Here is a 19,299-nt window from a genome sequence, read left to right as displayed (position 1 = left end):
GACTCAACAACATGCTACTAAACAACCAATGGATCACTGATGAAATTAAAGGAGAAATAAAAGCATATCCGGAGACAAATGAAAATGAAAATACACCATACCAACTCATATGGGATGCAGCAAAAGCAGTCCTGACAGGGAAACTCATAGCAATACAGGCCCACCTTAACAAACAAGAAAAAGCCCAAATAGGCAACCTCAAACTACACCTAACAGAATTAGAAAAAGAAGAACAAACAAACTCTAAAGTCAGCATAAGGAGGGCAATAATAAAAATCAGAGCAGAAATAAATGAAATTGAAATAAAAAAAAAAAACAGTAGAAAGGATCAATGAAACAAAGAGCTGATTCTTTGAGAAGATAAACAAAATTGACAAACCCTTAGCCAGACTCAGCAAGCAAAAAAGAGAGAAGGCTCAAATAAATAAAATTAGAAATGAAAAAACAGAAATTACAACAGATAACCATAGAAATACAAAAAATTATAAGAGAATACTACGAAAAACTATATGCCAACAAATTGAACAATCTAGAAGAAATGGATAAATTCCTAGACTCATACAACCTCCCAAAACTGAATCAAGAAGAAACAGAGGACATGAATAGACCAATCACAAATAAAGAGATTGAAACAGTAATCAAAAACCTCCCAAAAAATAAAAGTCCAGGACCAGATGGCTTCTCTGGAGAATTTTACCAAACATTCAAAGAAGACTTAATACCTATCCTTCTCAAACTATTCCAAAAAATAGAGGAAAATGGAACATTTCCCAACACATTCTATGAGGCCAACATCACCATGATACCAAAGCCAGAGAAAGACAATACTAAGAAGGAAAACTACAGACCAATATCCCTGATGAACATACATGCAAAAATCCTCAACCAAATATTGGCAAACCGAATACAGCAATACATTAAAAAGATCATACACCATGATCAAGTGGGATTTATACCAGGGACACAGGGATGGTTCAACAACCACAAATCAATCAATGTGATACACCACATCAACAAGACGAGGAATAAAAATCATATGACTATCTCAGTAGATACAGAGAAGGCTTTTGACAAGATCCAGCATCCATTTATGATAAAAACTCTCAACAAAATGGGTATAGAAGGAAAGTACCTTAACATAATAAAGGCTATTTATGACAAAGCCACAGCCAACATCATACTCAATGGGGAAAAACTGAAAGCTATGCCTCTGAAAACAGGGACAAGACAAAAGTGCCCACTCTCGCCACTCTTATTCAACACAGTACTGGAGGTTCTGGCCAGAGCAATTAGGCAAGAAAAAGGAATAAAAGGAATCCAAATAGGCAACGAAGAAGTGAAACTCTCGCTGTTTGCAGATGACATGATCTTATATATAGAAAACCCTAAAGAATCCATTGGAAAACTATTAGAAATAATCAACAACTACAGCCAAGTGTCAGGGTACAAAATCAACTTACAGAAATCAGTTGCATTTCTGTATACCAACAACGAACTAACAGAAAGAGAACTCAAGAAGACAATCCCATTTACAATTGCAAAAAAAGAATAAAATATCTAGGAGTAAATTTAACCAAGGAAGTGAAAGACCTATACAATGAAAACTATAAGACATTATTGAGTGAAATCAATGATGACATAAAGAAATGGAAAAATATTCCATGCACTTGGATTGGAAGAATAAACATTGTTAAAATGTCCATACTACCCAAAGCAATCTGCAGATTCAATGCAATCCCAATCAGAATCCCAAGGACATTCTTCACGGAAATAGAATATGGGGCAACAAAATACCCCGCATAGCTAAAGCAATCCTTAAAAAGAAGAATAAGGCTGGAGGTGTCACAATCCCTGACTTCAAAACATACTACAAAGCGATAGTAATTAAAACAGCATGGTACCAGTACAAAAACAGACACACAGATCAATGGAACAAAATTGAAAGTCCAGAAATAAAACCTCATATCTAGGGCCGGCCCTGTGGCTTAGCAGTTAAGTGCGCGCACTCTGCTACTGGCGGGCTGGGTTCGGATCCCGGGCGCGCACCGACGCACCGCTTCTCCGGCCATGCTGAGGCCGCGTCCCACATACAGCAACTAGAAGGATGTGCAACTATGACATACAACTATCTACTGGGGCTTTGGGGAAAAAAAAGGAGGAGGATTAGGCAATGGATGTTAGCTCAGAGCCGGTCTTCCTCAGCAAAAAGAGGAGGATTAGCACAGATGTTAGCTCAGGGCTGATCTTCCTCATACACACACAAAAAATACCTCATATCTACGGGCAGCTAATCTTTGACAAAGGAGCTAAGGACATACAGTGGAGAAAGGAAAGTCTCTTCAATAAATGGTGTTGGGAAAACTGGACAACCAATTGCAAAAGAATGAAAGTAGACCATCTTCTTTCGCCATACACAAAAATTAACTCAAAATGGATCAAAGACCTGAAGGTGAGACCTGAAACTATAAAACTCCAGGACGAAAATATAGGCAGTACATTACTCATCATCAGCCATAAAGGGATCTTTTTGAATTCCATGTCTACTCAGACAAGGGAAACAAAAGAAAAAATAAACAAGTGGGACTTCATCAGATTAAAGAGCTCCTACAAGGCAAATGAAACCAGGATCAAAATGAATAGGGAACCCACCAGCTGGGAAAAAATATTTGCAAACAATATATCTGATAAGGGATTAATCTCCATAATATATAAAGAACTCACACAGCTGAATAACAAAAAAACAAACAACCCGATCAAAAAATGGGCAGAGGAAATGAACAGACACTTCTCCAAAGAAGATATACAGATGGCCAATAGGCACATGAAAAGATGCTCAATATCACTAATTATCAGGGAAATGCAAATCGAAACCACACTAAGATATCACCCTACACCTGTTAGAATGGCTATAATCACCAAGACAAAAAGCAACAAATGCTGGAGAGGCTGTGGAGAAATGGGAACCCTAATCCACTGCTGGTGGGAATGCAAACTGGTGCAGCCTCTATGGAAAACAGTATGGAGATTCCTCAGAAAATTAAAAATAGAAATACCTTATGATCCAGCTATTGCACTACTGGGTACCTACCCAACGAACCTGAAATCAGGGGCTTATGCACTCCTATGTTCATCACAGCTTTGTTCACTATAGCCAAGACATGGAAACAACCCAAGTGTCCCTTGACTGATGATTGGATAAAGAAGATGTGGTATATATATACCATGGAATACTACTCAGCCATAAAAAAAGACAAAACCATCCCATTTGCAATAACATGGATGGGCCTAGAGTGTATTATGTTAAGTGAAATAAGTCAGAAAGAGAAAGACAAACAGTGCATGATTTCACTCATATGTGGGAGATAAACCAACACACGGACAGATAGAACTGTTTGGTGGTTACCAGCTAGGGGAATAGGGGGGTGGGCACAAGGGGTGGAGGGATGCATTTATATGGTGACTGCTAAACAATAATGTACAACTAAAATTTCACAATTAAAAAAAAACCTCTCTATAAAAGTAACTTTGGAGATACGGGCATTGTGGATGTGCTTAAAGATGACTTGGCCCTAGCCAGCGTGCTGAAGGCTGAGTGCTGGGGGTCAGAAGCCAAGCTCGTCAGAGTTCTATTACGCCTTTGGGGGTGGGTTATTTGGTCCCCAGTGAAGCGGGATCTTCCACATAGCGCTGCTGAGAAGTGAAAGTCCTTGGAACTTACTGAAATAATGGCTTGATATAAATTGTGGTGGAACTGCGACACTCTAATGTGTGCTTGGCTGCGGCCTGAGGAGACCTGGGAGGGACAACCTGCGACACTGTGCTCTCCCCAGCAGTCTGCAGGGAGCTGGGTGTCTTTGGAGAGCTAGGCGCTGGATGGCAATATGTCGGACGCTAGGTTATGTGAGCAGAGCCATCTGTGCTGCCCGCTCGAAGCTTGCTTTTAACTGTGAAGGATCTTTGGGAGACCTATGCATTCAACTCCTTGTAAAGATTTTTCCCTTTTCCCTGATGAAGAAGACTGTTGGAGGATAAACCTTTGGATAAATGTTTTAAATCCTGTCTCTACTCTCCACCTGGCATCATAATGAACCCGCTGACTTTTCTCTCTCCCTGGTTGGAAGCAGGCGTGCGGCTCAGTGTGCACCAGGGTCGCTGGTCCCTGACTGTCTGCATTCAGCTTCCAGTAAAGATGTCTCTGGAATGGCCATCTGCTAGAAAAAGGAACTTCAGAGAATTCTTCCAAATAACGGAATTTATAAATAATATTGGGAATTATAGGAAAAAATCTCCTTTTACTTGATGTCGTGGGGAGCCAGAAACACAGCTGTTAGTGTGGGCTCCTGTGTCTCCTGAAGACGCAGGGGGTACCTGCCTCCCAGCAACGCACTTTGGGATTCGAACCTTAGTTTTGGGTGAGAGATTGGAGAGCAACCCTGTCCTGCTCAGGGAGGGCAGGAACCGCCTGTTGGGTCAACCCTTAGGGACACAGACTTGAGTCTTGTTTCTGTTGCCTGTTTGATCCCAAAGGAAGGCCCCTCTCCCCCCAGGGTGCAGCCTCAGGGCTCTGTGTGGAGTGAGCCCACAGCGTTGTCCACGGAAAAGCCAGTGGAGAGTGGGCGGTTTGGGAGGTTTTGAAATTAAAACCATTACAGCCACAGGGAGCCTCCGTCGCTCTGCCTGGTGGACTCGGTCCTACTCGTGCCTTAGGCTGTCCATGTGCCATCGCCTCTGGAGATGGTCACTCATGCTCGAGACCCGGGTGCTCTCTCCCTCTTCTGGGTTTCCGTAACTGGAGGTTTCCGTAACTTATTTCCATAAACCCCAGTCATGGGTTATGTGACTGTTATTTGTCAGCAAGTCTGCCATCTCTTGGAAGACAGGGAGAGAGCTGGGCCCGCCGCCAGATCCTTGGGCTGGCATCCATCCCTAGAGCACAGCAGGTGCTCGAGGACCCCCATCGACGTGGGCCCTGGGCAGAGGCCCCTCCAGCAGGTGGAAAAGTCGGCGTGAGCAGGGGCCCAGGGGATGCCCGGCATCCTCCACCTGACCTTTCCCCTCCTCCCTGTCAATCTTGGTCCTTTGCATATAAATGTTTACATGTGTGAACACAAACATCATTTAAATTCTACTTTTTATATTATCTTATTTTTCCATTTCTTTGTTCAATAGCATCCATGAATGTGGCAAAAACCCGCCTGGTCTACTCTCACCCTAAAGCACTGTAGCTTATAACTACAGGAGCTGAAAAGACACGAACCCAACCAACCCTGAGACACAGCCTGGATTTGGGGTGAAAAGCTGAGGTGACGATTAGTGTCCTCTCAAGTGGCTTCCTGGGGGGGGCATGTCATGAAGAGGTTCTGAGGCTGCGTGGGGACAGGGAAGCAAGTCACAGTCAAGTAGCAATGTCTGCCCAGGAGAGGGCATGGGGAGTAGCATTTGTAATTTACTGGACACCCCTCATATGGCAAAAACACACTGCCTTTGGGGTTCCTGTAGCTCTGAATTTGAATTCCGGCTTCATGCATACCAGCAGAGGGAGCTTGGGCAAGTCCTATGACCTTTTTGAAATTTCCGTTTTCTCTTCTAGAAGACAAGCTGAGGACACCCACCTCACAGGGCTGTTGTGTGGATTAGTGATAAGGACGATTTTACTGGCTTGGGGTCCAAATACGGCCACTTCTCTAATTTTTCCAGTTAACCACTTGTGTGCCCACCAGTCTGGATCATGAGGAGGCCTCCCACATCCCAGAAAAACCAAGAGCTCTGGGGTTCGCTCAATCTAGAACGGTCAGTCCTGCTTCCGCGGGCCAGGTGGGAGGGGAGTACACGGACGTGGCTGCAGCTACCGGATGTTCCCGCTGAAAACCCACGGTTTGGTGGCTGCATGTCCATTGCTGGGGTGGCGCCCTGGCTGCTGCAGACCCCACAGATGCAGCTGCCCTGTGCTCGGGCTCCCAAGCGACTGCTCAGTGGGGCCACATACACAGCTGTTGTTCCTGAAGCATTTCCACTGTGTCTGGGCAGGCCGGGCCCTGGGGCGTCCAGTCACGGCCACTCACCACACTGCACCAGTCTACCCCTCCCCGTCTCCCTCCTCTAAACTGGCAGCACTGGAGGTTTACCCGCACAAGGTGGGTCTCTGGCCTTGTGGGGCAGTGAGTGCCAAGTCTCCTGCTATTGGGCAAAGTAAGACAAGGAACCCGAGGGTGCTTTCCACGAAGATGGGGGCTGAGAGGACAAGAGGTGGCAGGGCAGTGCCCCTGGGATGGACCAGGAAGGGAGGGTGTTGCCCAGGCTCCCCCTTATGTGTGCGTGGGGCCAGGCTGCTGAGAGCAGAGTCCTGGGTCCACAGAGGCCGGAGGAGGAGGCTGCACACCTGAGAGCAGGGGGTGCCTGTCGTGCTTGCTCCACGTTCTCTTAGAATCTCGTATGGGGGTCCCATTGCTCGACTTCTGTAAACAAATTATAATAGATTTCCTAATTTAACTGTAGTGGGCTGAATGTTGGCCCCCCAAAACCTATATCCACATCCCAACTTCCGGGACCTGTGAATGTGACCTGTTTGGAAAAGAGTGTTTGCACATGTAATTCAGGTAAGGATCTCGAGATGAGGAGATTATCTTGGATAATCCAGATGGGTCCTAAGTCCAATGACAAGTGTCCTTATAAAAGAAAGTCAGAGCGAAATTCGAGACAAAGAGGCAAAGACACAGAGAAGAGAAGGCCACGTAAAGAGGGCAGAGATTGGAGTGATGCAGCCAAGGAAGGCTAGAGCTGCCAGAATCCGGAAGAGGCAAAGAGCAGATTCTCTCCTAGAGCCTCTGGAGGGAGTGCAGCCCTGCCGACACCTTGGTTTTGGACTTCTGGCCTCCCATACTGTGAGAGAATAAGTTTCTGTTGTTTTAAGTGGCCCAGTTACAAAGGTAGTAATTTGTTAGCACGGCCACGGGGCCATCGAGGGCTTTGAGCAGCGAGTGCCCTGTCCTAGATATGACGCCTTCCGTTTTTGCCAAGATGGCAGTTAGTGTGAGGTGCTGGCTCCTTTCACCAAACAAAACCTGGAGAAATGATCGAGCGAAATCACAAACGATCCCAGACTGCGAGAGGCCTGTGGGGAGGTGGAGGGCTGCCTGAGACGGAATGCTTGGGGCCGTGGTGGCGGTGGCCCGCAGGAGAGGCTGCCCAGGTGGCCGAGAGAAGGAAAACTAGAGGGCCGTTTTTAGCTCTCCTGTCACCCTGGCTGGCGCTGCCTGGGGACAGTCCTTGCCAGCCCTGCTGCAGATGTCAGGGGCAAAGGCCAAGACCAGAGGTCAGCAAACTTTTTCGGTAAAGGGCCAGATAGTAAATATTCAACTCTATATATTCAATGCTATAATACTCAATATAGTAAATATTCAGTTCAGCCACAAACGACAAGGAAGGACACGGGTGTGGCCAGATTTGCCGACCCTGGCCTAGACTGTGGGGCAGGTGGCCTCAGGAGGAAACGGGAGCAGGGCCTTTGAGAAAACAGGCAGGCTGAGCTGCCATGGACGGCGCCCCTCCAGACCAACAGGACTGGTGGATCCCAGGCCGGAGGACTGCCTCCTCTCACCATTGCAGGGGCTTGAAGGTGGAGGCGAAGGGGGCTTGGCAGTGGGGTGCATGGTGACCCTCCTGACTCCCTGGGCTGCCCCCACGAACGGCAGACAGAGCAGCCACTGCTCCCAGGGGACGCGAGTTCACAAGTTACAATGATGGTGTCAAGAGAAAAACAACGCACTGGATCACACATGACATCAGAAGCAAAAGCACAGAATCGATGCAACACGATATGACAGTAAAGTAAGTATGAGTGTACTAAAGGAGGTGAGAGAAGATGTGAGGCATGTGAAACAGGACCTGGATATATGGAAAATAACCAAGTGGACATCTTCTGCATAAAAATACATTTCACGTAAGGAACACACCAGCTGATGATCTGGAAGATCAGAGGCGTGGAAATAGCGGGAGGTGGGGCATTCTGCACACCTGGAGAGCAAAGTGTCTAGGGTTTCCTGATAGGAGGCGGGGGTGATGGAGAGGGGTAAAGGGTGACTCCAAGCCCTGGCCTGAGCCCCTGGAAGGACAGAGCTGGCATTAGTGGGCGCAGCAGGGTTTGGGGGTAAGATCAGAGTTCAGTTGGACAGGGTGACTCTGAGATGCTGGAGGAGGAGGCGCTGGAACATGGTGTGGAAGTCGGGGTGTCTGGGTGGCACTTCCAGCCCACAGGTGCCTAGAGCTGTGGGACTCGATGGGGACGGAGAGGAGGTTCAGCATCAAGGGGGCTGGGAGAGGCGGAGGAGTCAGCACAGGAGGCTGGGAAGGAGAATTCAAAACCTTGGCATCTTGGCCAAGCACCCACAAGATGAGTACAGCTCACTGGGCCTCGCACACTGCCAGGCTCCTCTATAGTGCTGCTAAGTGAGTGAATGAATGAATGAATGAATGAATGAATATGTGCTCTGACTCTAATTGGCACTGAGTGACAGTGCAGAGACCCCCGGGAAGGTGCATTCTGCAAGAGGAGCCAGTATATTCAGGAGTTGGAAGTTCTCTGTCCTCAAGTTAGTAACGGAGCTAAACGGCCACTAGGGTTCTGGGGTCCAAGGACCGATTGTCCTGTTATATGAACATCCAGGGACACGCTCAGGGCCAGCCAGGACTGTCTCTTCTTTGACTCTTGGGAAGTCATGTTGACTTGAATTTACTTTGTGAATGAGGAGGTGGGTACATAAAAAAAGAAATTGATCCCCTTTCATTTCTAGGAATCTTTTAATCATTTTTAGCATTAACTTAGAGCTATATATTTTAAGCAACTTGCATGCTGAGAAGGAGTATCAGATCCATCTTTTCCACAAAGCCCAGCACAATCTAAAGCCGCGTCATTGGGATCAGCTCAGATGCTGATTTCCAAGAAGCCACATCTGCACACAGAGCTGCCGTGTACCAGCCTGTCAACGGCATGGGCTTCGTGGTGACTTGAGGTTTTGGGCTCAGTGCCAGTGTGAAGCTGGTGGTGTAGGGTCTGCACAACCACGGCATGGGGCTGTGTGCACAGTCAGGTCAGAAGAAAGTGTCATTACCACAGGTCCGGGGCATCATTTCTCCATCTTCTTCTTTTGGTCACCATTTCAATTGAACACAAACACCCAGAGATTTGAGAGAGAAAAGTTAAAGCTGACCCCAAGTCACTTTGGAAAGTATCAGAGGATTACCAAAGTAGCTTCTAGTTCCAGGGGGGCCACCTCACACTCAGGGCTCAGTGTCCTCTTGTGCAAAATGGGCTGAAATTAAATCTGAGGATTAAGTAAATGAGTCCCTGTGAAGGACACAGCCATGCTCAGTGAGGAGGAGATGTGATGACTGTTCCTGTGCTCAAAGCCAGCTCTGGAGGGTCCCAGTGGGCTCCCTGTACAACTGAGTGAGCCATGCAGACACCCTGAATCCTAGACTGTCCAAGGTGGAGGAGAACTTGGGGCTCATCTATGAAACCGACGGCAAGTGGCCGGCAGGCATCGCTAACTGGTCCTGGCCCTCTGTCCCACTGGATCCACCATAGTGAGAGGTAGTGCCAGGCTGGATCCCAGTCTTCCGCCTGCCTGTCTAGAGCCCCGTCAACCGTCTCTCCCATCAGGTCTCCTGTGCCTGTATGTGGGCATTGATCAAATGCTCACTTGCCACCACGTGCATGCTCTGCCCTTGACCACAGTGTAATCTCTCCCAGTCTGTGAACCTCAGGTGAACTTGCAGAATTGGTGTGAGTGTGGGGGGATTGAAGGGTCTATCCCTCCCTCATTTTTCAGCTGGTCATGAGTTCACTCACTTGTCTTGATACTCAATTTCCTTCTCCAGTTACACCCACACAGAAACACACACACCTGCTCACGGTCCGATATACACGGTCAAGAATGCACAGATGGATGGTGCCACTGAGACATCCCTATTCTGTTCCATTCATGAAAGCAACATAAGAGAACCAGCAGTGAAAGGGGTAAAAGTTCACACTGAAAAAGGTCTTCTGTGTGTCCTTCAAGAAGTTTAAACAACATCGTCCTAAAGGAAAGACATATTGGCTTAGATGTTTCTCACAGATCAGAGCAGACTGGCAGGAGAGGCCTTGGAGGTTGTCAGTGAACGTGGTGAGCAGCTGAAGATCTGAGGATCATTGTCCTCTCACAGATGGAGATCCATCATGGACAGGGATTCTTCCTGTTTCTCCACTGGACGGTGTACAGCAGAAAGTACAGGGCAGATAGAGGGACACGATGGCGGTGGCGGAGGGAAAGCAAGGGCCAGGGCCAGTCTGTCACTCTGTCCTCTTCCGACGAACCTCTCTCTTTAGGGCTGGTGGGTCATCACAGGTTTCTGTGAAGCAAAAACACACATGCACACACAGGCATGCAAAGGTGGGTATGCACACAGATACACACCTGCACACACAGGCACATGCACAGGTACACACACGGGTGTGCACAGAGGCACATACAAACACAGTTGTGCACATGGGTAGACACGAACTTAGATGCATGTGTGTACACACATGGGCATGTACACAGATAGGTGAACACAGAGTGTGCACACAACTACACACATACACAGGAGGGCACACAGCTACTCGCACAAACACATGGACATGTTGGTCAGAAGGCACTGGTCAACCCTCTTGGGGTTTTTTACTCAACCTCTCTCTGCCCCTGTTTCCCTAGCTGTGAACTTGGGTAGATGACACTGACCCTCAAGTGGGTTGGATGGATGGAAAGTATTTGACAATTTAAAGCTCTGAAACACAAGGAGGTATATTCTAAGTTGAAAGCATTTAGTTCCTCAAGTCCCTGCTGGCAATTTCTTATTAATCATCATCAGTTCTCTGTTGGGGATGGTCATGCTCTGGCCACTGTCCAGATGGCCTCTTTCCAGGCTAAGGTAGGGCCCTGTAGGGAGTCTCTGCCCTCCGCCATGTCCCCTTACACACACGTCCCCTCTCATTTGTGGTGGCCTCATGATGGCTGTTATCAAATCCGTATGCTCCACCTCGCTGTCTGCCAACTCAAGGCTCACACATAGTCATGAACAGTCTTATCTCTGTTTTTTTCATGTGTCTCTATTGTGAGATACTTTGAAATTCTTTTTTTTGTTTTTTTTTTTGCTAGGAAAGACTCACCCTGAGCTAACATCTGTTGCCAATCCTCCCCTTTTTTTGCTTGAGGAAGATTAGCACTGCACTAACATCTGTGCCAATCTTCCTCTATTTTGTATGTGGGTTGCCGCCACAGCATGGCTGACGAGCGGTGTAGGTCCACGCCCAGGATCCAAACCCATGAACCCAGGCCACTGATGCAGAGCACTCCGAGCTTAACCACTATGCCACGGGGCTGGCCCCAAAATTCTTTTTAAAAATGCAGTTCAGGGGCCAGCCCAGCAACGTAGTGGTTAAGTTCACAAGTTTGCTTCGGCGGTCCAGGGTTTGGATCCTGGGTGTGCAGCTGCTCACCACTCATCAAGCCATGCTGAGATGGCGTCCCATATAGAAGAACTAGAAGGAGCTACAACTAGGATATACAACTAAGTACTAGGGCTTTAGGGAGAAAAAGAAAAAGAGGAAGATTGGCAACGGATGTTAGCTCAGGGCCAATCTTCCTCAAAAAAAAAATGCAGTTCATGGAAAGACCAAAGCAATAGCTCAGTCTTCCTAGACAGCCAAATCATCTGCTCAGACTCTCGTGACTGGTAAGAAGTTGAATTACTGCTGGGTAGTGGTTGTAGCCAGCAGGCCAAGTGCTGGTGGGATGTGGGTGTGGACAGCCATGGGGTCAGGGGTGTCTAGATCTCAATCATGGCCTGTTGTCCCTAGAGGTCAGCTGTTTCCAGCTGTCACAGTGCTGTTTTGCAAGGCAGCACCTGTGTGAGAAAAGCTGGTGCTTTGGACAGGCTCCTGTGCTGCTGACAACATGAGGGACCGTGGTGTCGGAAAAGGGTCTTCAAGATGCATGTCTGTAGGAACTGAGGCCACCACCCTGCCTGCTGCAGCCTGATATTTCCTGGGGTTTGGGAGGAGCCTGGGAAGCTCATTCTGCAGAGAGCCCTCTCCCATGTAAGTCGGGGGACAGCCTTGACCCTGGCATCTGCACATGTGGTCTGGCTGAATGACCTTTATAGCGCTGGGCAGGCTGGTGGGGAGAGTGCCCCCGAGTGTCCTCACCGTCTCATGGACTGTCCCTTCCCCCGACTGTCCTCACCGTCTCATGGACTGTCCCCTCCCCTGAGTGTTCTCACCGTCTCATGGACTGTCCCCTTCCCTGCATGTCTTCACTGTCTCATGGACTGTCCACTCCCCTTAGCCGAGACCCACCCCAAGGTGAGCAGAGACCGACCCATCATCCGTATACTCTGGTACCTCTAAGAAATGTTTTCAACTTTTGTTCAAATCTCTTGCCGATTTTACTTTGTTAGTTTATCCCAATTTTCTTTACTCTGAAGACTTACTATCAACATGTAAATCTGACAGCTCACAGAATTTTGAAGCTGCCTCAGGAAAGGAGAGAACCTTACCGCGAAGCTGTGGTTGGCAGCCCCCTTCCTGCCGTTGGGGTTTCTCAGTGTCAGGGACCCGCGGTACACCGCTTTCCGATCAAATGAGTCGTCATCTTTGCCTGTGGGGAAAGCAGAGGGGGGTGCTTATTAATCCCAAACTTACCCCAAACAAGTGTCTTCACCTAAGAGATGTAATAAGTAGCATAAAATGGATGTGTCCCTTTATGAGAAGTTTCCACAGCATTAAATAACTTTAACAAAGCATGTACACTTTAGCAGCTGTGCAAATGAGCAGTTCAGTCTGACTCTTTCTCCTTTGCTTTGGAGCAGGCATTAAACTCCTGCCTCACGTGGCCCCAGAGATGCTCACATGGGCAAAAAAAAAAAACCAATAGAAAAAGCCATCACACTAGCGTCAGGGTGTATCCGCTCCTTTCCTCTAATTCTATGCTGTGACAACGGGCCTAAGGGCTCTTGGGACTCTGACCTTCAGAACGGAGGGTCTCTCCTCCAGGCTTTGGAAGTGAAGTTGGGGCATTTGACCTCAAATCCCAGTCAACTGTGTTCATAGTCAAGGTGAGCGCACTGTGGGGGATGGGGCAGAAGCAGCCTTTCTTCACTTCGTGGGTCTCAGGTGGGCCCTGCCTGACACATGGTGCCTGCTCCTGGGATGTGACACACAGCGCCTGCTCCTGGGGGTGTGACACATGGTGCCTGCTCCCAGGGGTGTGACACATGGCGCCTGCTCCTGGGGTTGTGACACAGGGTGCCTGCTCCTGGGGGTGTGCTGGAGCAGGTCTCCTCATTTCCCAACTCTATGTTCAGTGATGTCACGGGGTGGCTTGAAACCAGCCGCCGGGAAAGTATTTATACCACGGAAATTGGCAAATGTCACAAATCAGGGCTTTGTAGCTTTTATTTTTTCTGAGAGCTGGCCTACCAGCCTCCCACTGTTTACTGTCCCATTTGGACAGGGTACGTTTTGCTAGCCTTGCTGTACATCCCTGCTCCAGGGTGTTGCTAACCCAGGGATCACAACTACCCAGCAGTGAGGACACACGTGGCCCTTCCCACCTGACACTGGGGGGTGAGGACCTGCCCGTGTGGGTCTGACCGCCGGCAGACTGGGGAGAGACCACCCTGTCACACTGAGGCTGCTCATGGGGGTAGGAGAGACAGGGGAAGGGCGAGAAGCCTCAGCCGTGCTGTTTAGACCCTGAAATGCCCGTGAGCTTCGGGGGCCTGGTGGTGAAGTATTCTGGCCTTTGACTGGGTGTGAGAGGCCTCTCGACTGGACAAATCAGTTACAGAGAGGCTCAAGGAACTCACCCTTGCTCTCCTGCCTCCTTGTGGATTTTAGCCATGAGACCTGCTGGAGACTCCCCTCCAGGGTTAGCACGTGGTACTCCAGGATCCCTACTAGGTCCTGAGCAGCCAGTCTCTCTGGCAAAGTCGCCCGTATAGCTGATGGCCCTGAATCAGGGATTCACCTCAAAGGGCCTTGGGCACCAGCTCTGTCCCTGGACTGACCTGCATGTGTGCTGGGGACTCTGGGGTGCAGAGAGGGAGCTGGCATGGAGGGGGCTAGAAATTAGGATGTGCAAGGATGTGCCACAGTGCCCCAAGGAGGTGGGGGAGAACCTTGGTGGGGAGGCATCCTGCTTGGCCTGGCAGGACTTCAAAGGGCAGAGGTGGGTGGGAAAGGGAGCAAGTTGTGTTCTGGGCAGAAGGCACAGCCCAGGCAAATGACAGAGGCACGTGTTCACCTGGAGCACCCTGAAACCAGCGTCTGCTTGAGAAGTGTGTGCTGTCCAACGGGAAGGAAAGTGCATCCATGGGCAGGTGGACAGGCTGGGCTTCAGGGTGTGGCAAATGGTACGAGTCTGAGCTAAGAAATCCCACTTCATTCTGCAGGCAGTTGGGAGCCAACAATTGCTTGTGAGCAGATGAAGGACATGAAGAAAGCTCCCTATTGGGACCCTGGCTCTGTTGGAGTTGGGACGAGGGGGTGATGAGGGCAAAGCTCTCAGACACAGGATAACAGGAGACACCACAATGGCACAAGGGCCTGAAATAGCTCAACAGGGGAGGGACCGACCCTGAACTGGGAAAGGGGCCGCTTCCCTCTGGTGGCCGGAGGCCGGGTTGCAAGTTGAGCAGTGGACGAGTACACAGACTCCTGGACAGCCCGGCCATGTGCTGTGGAGGCAGCTGGGCCTTACATCCCGTCCGTCCAGGACAAAGCTGATATCCTCGTCACACTGACACATCAAGGAAGGCTCAATTATGTTCTGTGCTTCGTGTAAGAAGGTCGAGAGCTGTGCACCGTATTCGGACAACTTACACAGAAAATCATGGAAAACACCACCACCTTTGCATGCCTACAGCAGCAAATTCCAGTTATCTGGAGCACTACTCACTGGCATCGTCCCTGAGGGTGGCTGGAGCGGCATCGGGGGTGTCCTTCGGGCGTCAGGGGCACGAGGTGCTGTGTCCCACAGATTACGTGGGAATACACAGTCCTGACCGGCCATTTGCACGCCCCTGAGCTCCTCTCCCAGGCTGTGAGGCTGAGGGAAGCGGCTGACTCTTACCTTGACTTTTAGGGGAATTACTGAACTTCCTCTTCAGCAGGTAGGGCACAGCCATGACCTAGAAGAAAGAAACGTCTCTGGGCTTCGCTACATGGTTGTAATTTTTAGGAACACTGGGAGCTGATTTTGGACTTCTCATCATTCTTCCAGATTCTAATCAATCAGGTCAACTGTCTTCTGTTCTTTAGCAATGTCTGAACTTTAACAATATTAAAATGCATGTTAGCAATCAATTAAGCACCAAGTGCCAGAATATAAAAGAGAAGTTTAGCTGCTGGATAACCGCCAACTTTGGGTGGCGTGGTGGAAAGAGGAAAAATTTCAGCCTCTCAGACATGGGTTCAAATCCTAGTGTGACCCCCTACCACCAGGACATGGACGGTTTACATATCCTCTCCGAACTCAGTCTCCTGAACTGGAAAATGGGCCAGTAGCCCCCTTTACAGGGATGTTGGAAGATTAATTGTACCTAACACAATTCCCAGCTCCCCATGGCTGTTGGTCCCTAGGCCTTCCTTCCCTCGCACTTTCCTGTTAACAACCTCTCTACAGTGGGATAATTCATTCTCTGCTTTGCTTCTTTCAGGGTGAAGAGAGAGCAAAATGGCCTAACTGCCCCAAAAACCTTCCCAGCTCTGGCCCCCTAGGATCTGCCTGGCTTGTTTAGTGGGCTGTACCCGGATGGCAGATGCTGGGCCTCCCGGACGAGTCAGGGAGCACCACGGCCCCAAGGAGAGGGTGCGAGGTCAGCGCCAGCAGGCCTGGCGGAGACCCCTCTGTCACGTGTGGTCTGTGTGACCTTGATCAAGCGTGTCAATCTCCCTGAGCATCAGTTTGTCCTCAGCACGACAGGGTTACTATCAATGCCTGTTCACCAGGGTTTACACACATCAAATGGAAGGATGGAAAAAAAATACTGTTTTTGACCATAAAGAGCTATCTACTGTTGTTCTGATAAGCAGAAGTGATGAGATGTTCGTTAGAGCTCACAGGGGGCATCAGGCAGGACCTGGAACAGAAGCCACTCCTTCTGGGGCTCTGGGAGCGGCATCAACAACCCCACTCCTAACCTCACCGCCTACACCCAGGAGATCTCCCCCCGCCCAGGCGGGCTCTTCCTCTGTGCACCGCAGCTGTTAGCGGTGCCACCATCTTCCTGAGAGGCAGGCTCTGAGTGTTCCGCCCACATCGCCCCAGGTCCCTGTGCCATGTCGTGCACGCTGGCCCCCGTGCTTTCCCTCCTGCAGCAGCACCTGCGTCTCCTAGATGGAGGCCTGTCCCCAGGCCGCTGGGGCCCGCTGTGCCTGCACAGGGCAGGGCAGAAGAGCCTGGGAATTACATCATCCGTGACTGATGGCATGGAGGGGCTACCTGGTGCCTGAACAGGACAACTCCAGGGTGACACACTGTCTCCAGAGCTTCCTGTCACCCTGAGCTGGTCACCCTGCACAGGGTTTGCCAAGGTCAGATGCTTGCCTGCCTGCTTCCCTCTCTGTCCACCTTCCCACCCCCCCGCTGGGTTTTCCTGGATTTCCCCCGGCAAACACTTCTACACCACCCCTTGTCTCAGTGTGCACCTCAGAGGAAATCAACCTTTGAGATTTGCCGAGTCCCCACTGCTCCACGGACTTGTCACACTTCTGGAAAAGCTGTGCCGACTTTTCACCCTTTGTCCAGCCTCTAGAGGTTGGATGAACAGCACATACCTTGACCTCATCCGACAGGTCTGCATTTGGATCCTTAGGCCTCTGGCCAATTTTCCCAACAAGTCGGGGAAGAAATATCTGGAGGACGAGGAAGAAGTCTGTACATTATTACTGCCTTGTTCAACCTCCAGCCACAGGGTGGGCCAGCAGGACATCAGGATGGACGTTCTCTTTAAACACGTGGTCAGGAATGCTGGGAAGGTACCTCAGCCCTCCCAAATGCACCCCTCCAGCGCTCTGGGACTAGGGCTGCCAGGTTTAGCAAATTAAACTCTAGAACACCCAGTTAGCTCTGAATTTCAGAGAAACAACAAATAATTTTTTAGTGTAAGTATGTCCGAAGTGCTGCATGGGATAACCTCACACTAGAAAATTATTCGTTTTTTATATGCAATTCAAATTTAACAGGGCATCCTGTAATTTACCTGGCACCCCTATCTGGGACTCTCCCGGGAGTATCTTTCATTTTTCTGCCCGATTTCCTCACCTGGCTGATTTTGTCTGCAGATCCCGACTTGAGTAAGGAGAGAAGGACGTTGGTCTGTGGTGGGGCAGGCCCCTTCCCACGTCCCTCCCCAGCCATCTATGCTAGTCACACCCATCTTAGCCACACACGGTTGTTTATGGAGCCTGCCAACCTGAGATGTTACCATTCAGGTGGCTTCTTTTGGACTAAGCTGTGTGTGTGTGTGCGTGCATGTGGATGTGTTTCAAATTCTCACAGTAGGAGCTGAGGGCCCCCTCATAAGGCACCTTCCTCAGTTAAAACAACAACAACAATAAATGAAAAGAATCCCAGCCCGGCACAGTTCACTGATTGGCTCTTAGGAAACCGCAGCTGCGGTTCAAGCAGAAGAGAGACGGCCGACCGGAGCCCTTGGTTTCAGGCCCACGGGTGTCCCTGTGCTCCTGGCTGGGTCTTGGGGCACAACCTCCCTGGGGCGCTGTGGCCACTCTGCTCACCGGGAGGTTGGACTTCCTCCGCGGCTTTCCCGAGGGCCTGACGGTGAGCCCCGCCGCTTGCAAGGCTGCGATCCTGCACTCGATGTCCGAAACCTGGGGGAATGACAGACAGACAGATGTCACTCCATGTCCCATCTCAACGTCACAGGGCTGAAAGAACACCTGCCCCTGATTCACCCATTTTCGTATGTTTCCCCTTAAGATTGGGGTCCTAACCAGACCCACTTCCTGGGGGTCCTATTTTCATTCATCTTCTGTGTCTGTTGGGGAGGGGGCTGGGTGTTCCTTGCAGTTCACCCCCAGGTGGGAGGAGCGGGGGCTCTGTTCATTTTCTGGAGGTGCATGGAAGTCTGGCCCCCATCAGGGATGGAAGGAGGGGTAGTGACTGGAGGAGAGCTGCAGGTTGAAGCTTCTGGAAACAGAAACCAGGCCCCATCATCCCCGTTCAGATCCCTCCAATGGCTCCCCAAATTCTTCTCTGTGGCCCTTAGGGCTCTCTGGAATCTTCCCTCCTCTCGGACCTGCCTCCCACTCTCCCTCTCACTCCCTCTGCTCCAGTGTCAGGGTTTTACTGCTCATCCCTGAACACACCAAGTTCTGCACCACCTCAGGGCCTTTGCATGTGCCGCCTTCTTGTAATGTTCCTTCCTGACCAACTTGTCTAAGCAGCCCACCCCGAACACCCTCCTGGGTTACCCTCACTTCCTGTCTACACAGATCTCTTCATGAACTGAAATGATCTCCTTGGTCTTTGGTTTGCCGTCTGTCTCCTCCCACTAAAAACTCAAGCTCCATGAAGGCAGGGCTCAGGCTAAGATGTTCATATCTATTGTGGCCTACACAATGCCTGCCATATTCCAGGAGTTTGAAAATTGTTTGCCAGGCAAGAAGGAATACATGACTGCAAAGTCCTCAGGCTGGCTTGCTCCCCTGCACGTGCACAGCTCTAGTGACGGGTCCCTTCCTCCTCGGGGACTGAGGAGCACTTGCCAATGAGCACAGAAGTGAGAACGGGCAGTGGGTGCTGGCCCTCCCGCAGTCTGAGGGGCAGACCCTTCTTCTCTGTGGGTCCCCAGGGGGAGGGCAGAGCAGAGTCCAGTCACTCTGGCTGTCCCTGGGAGGCCCCGGCTCTGTCCCCTGGCCTTGGTACACTACCGACAGACCCCCACCCAAACTTAAGCCCTGGACCCATGCTGGGGCTCACTGGATGACACTCAGGTCAGCGCCTGCTTCCGGGCCCTGGGGCTGTCCTAAAATCTAAGCCTGTTTCTGGAGAAGCCCTTCCTCATGGGACAGGGAGTGGCAAGTGTCAGCATCTTTCTCCAGTGGCTGAAAACCCTGTCTGTGCCTCACCAAGACAAATGGGAAAAGGGGAGAGGTTGGGGACAGGGGGTGGTGGGACGGGTGATTCTCCCAGAGACCCCCACGCTCCTTCCTGGAGCTGATGGGGTGGGCTCTGTGTGAGCCCTTCAGGGGACCAT

At 50.1% G+C, this 19,299-nt stretch overlaps 1 protein-coding gene across 1 annotated transcript in view; it reads right to left on the bottom strand.

Moving 5' to 3' along the window:
- Nucleotides 1–10,362: 10,362 nt before the first annotated feature.
- Nucleotides 10,363–19,299, bottom strand: part of MLPH (melanophilin) — a 56,334-nt gene continuing 47,397 nt past the window's right edge. The window contains 5 exon segments of the mRNA XM_058533488.1: nucleotides 10,363–10,389; nucleotides 12,574–12,674; nucleotides 15,150–15,207; nucleotides 16,856–16,933; nucleotides 17,819–17,911. Coding sequence (XP_058389471.1) covers nucleotides 10,363–10,389; nucleotides 12,574–12,674; nucleotides 15,150–15,207; nucleotides 16,856–16,933; nucleotides 17,819–17,911 — 357 coding nt within the window.

The sequence above is a fragment of the Diceros bicornis genome, chromosome 37 (genome assembly GCF_020826845.1).
Source record: "Diceros bicornis minor isolate mBicDic1 chromosome 37, mDicBic1.mat.cur, whole genome shotgun sequence".
NCBI classification, from domain to species: domain Eukaryota; kingdom Metazoa; phylum Chordata; class Mammalia; order Perissodactyla; family Rhinocerotidae; genus Diceros; species Diceros bicornis.
Note: the sequence above shows the minus strand (reverse complement) of the source record. Positions and strands in the feature narration are given on the sequence as shown.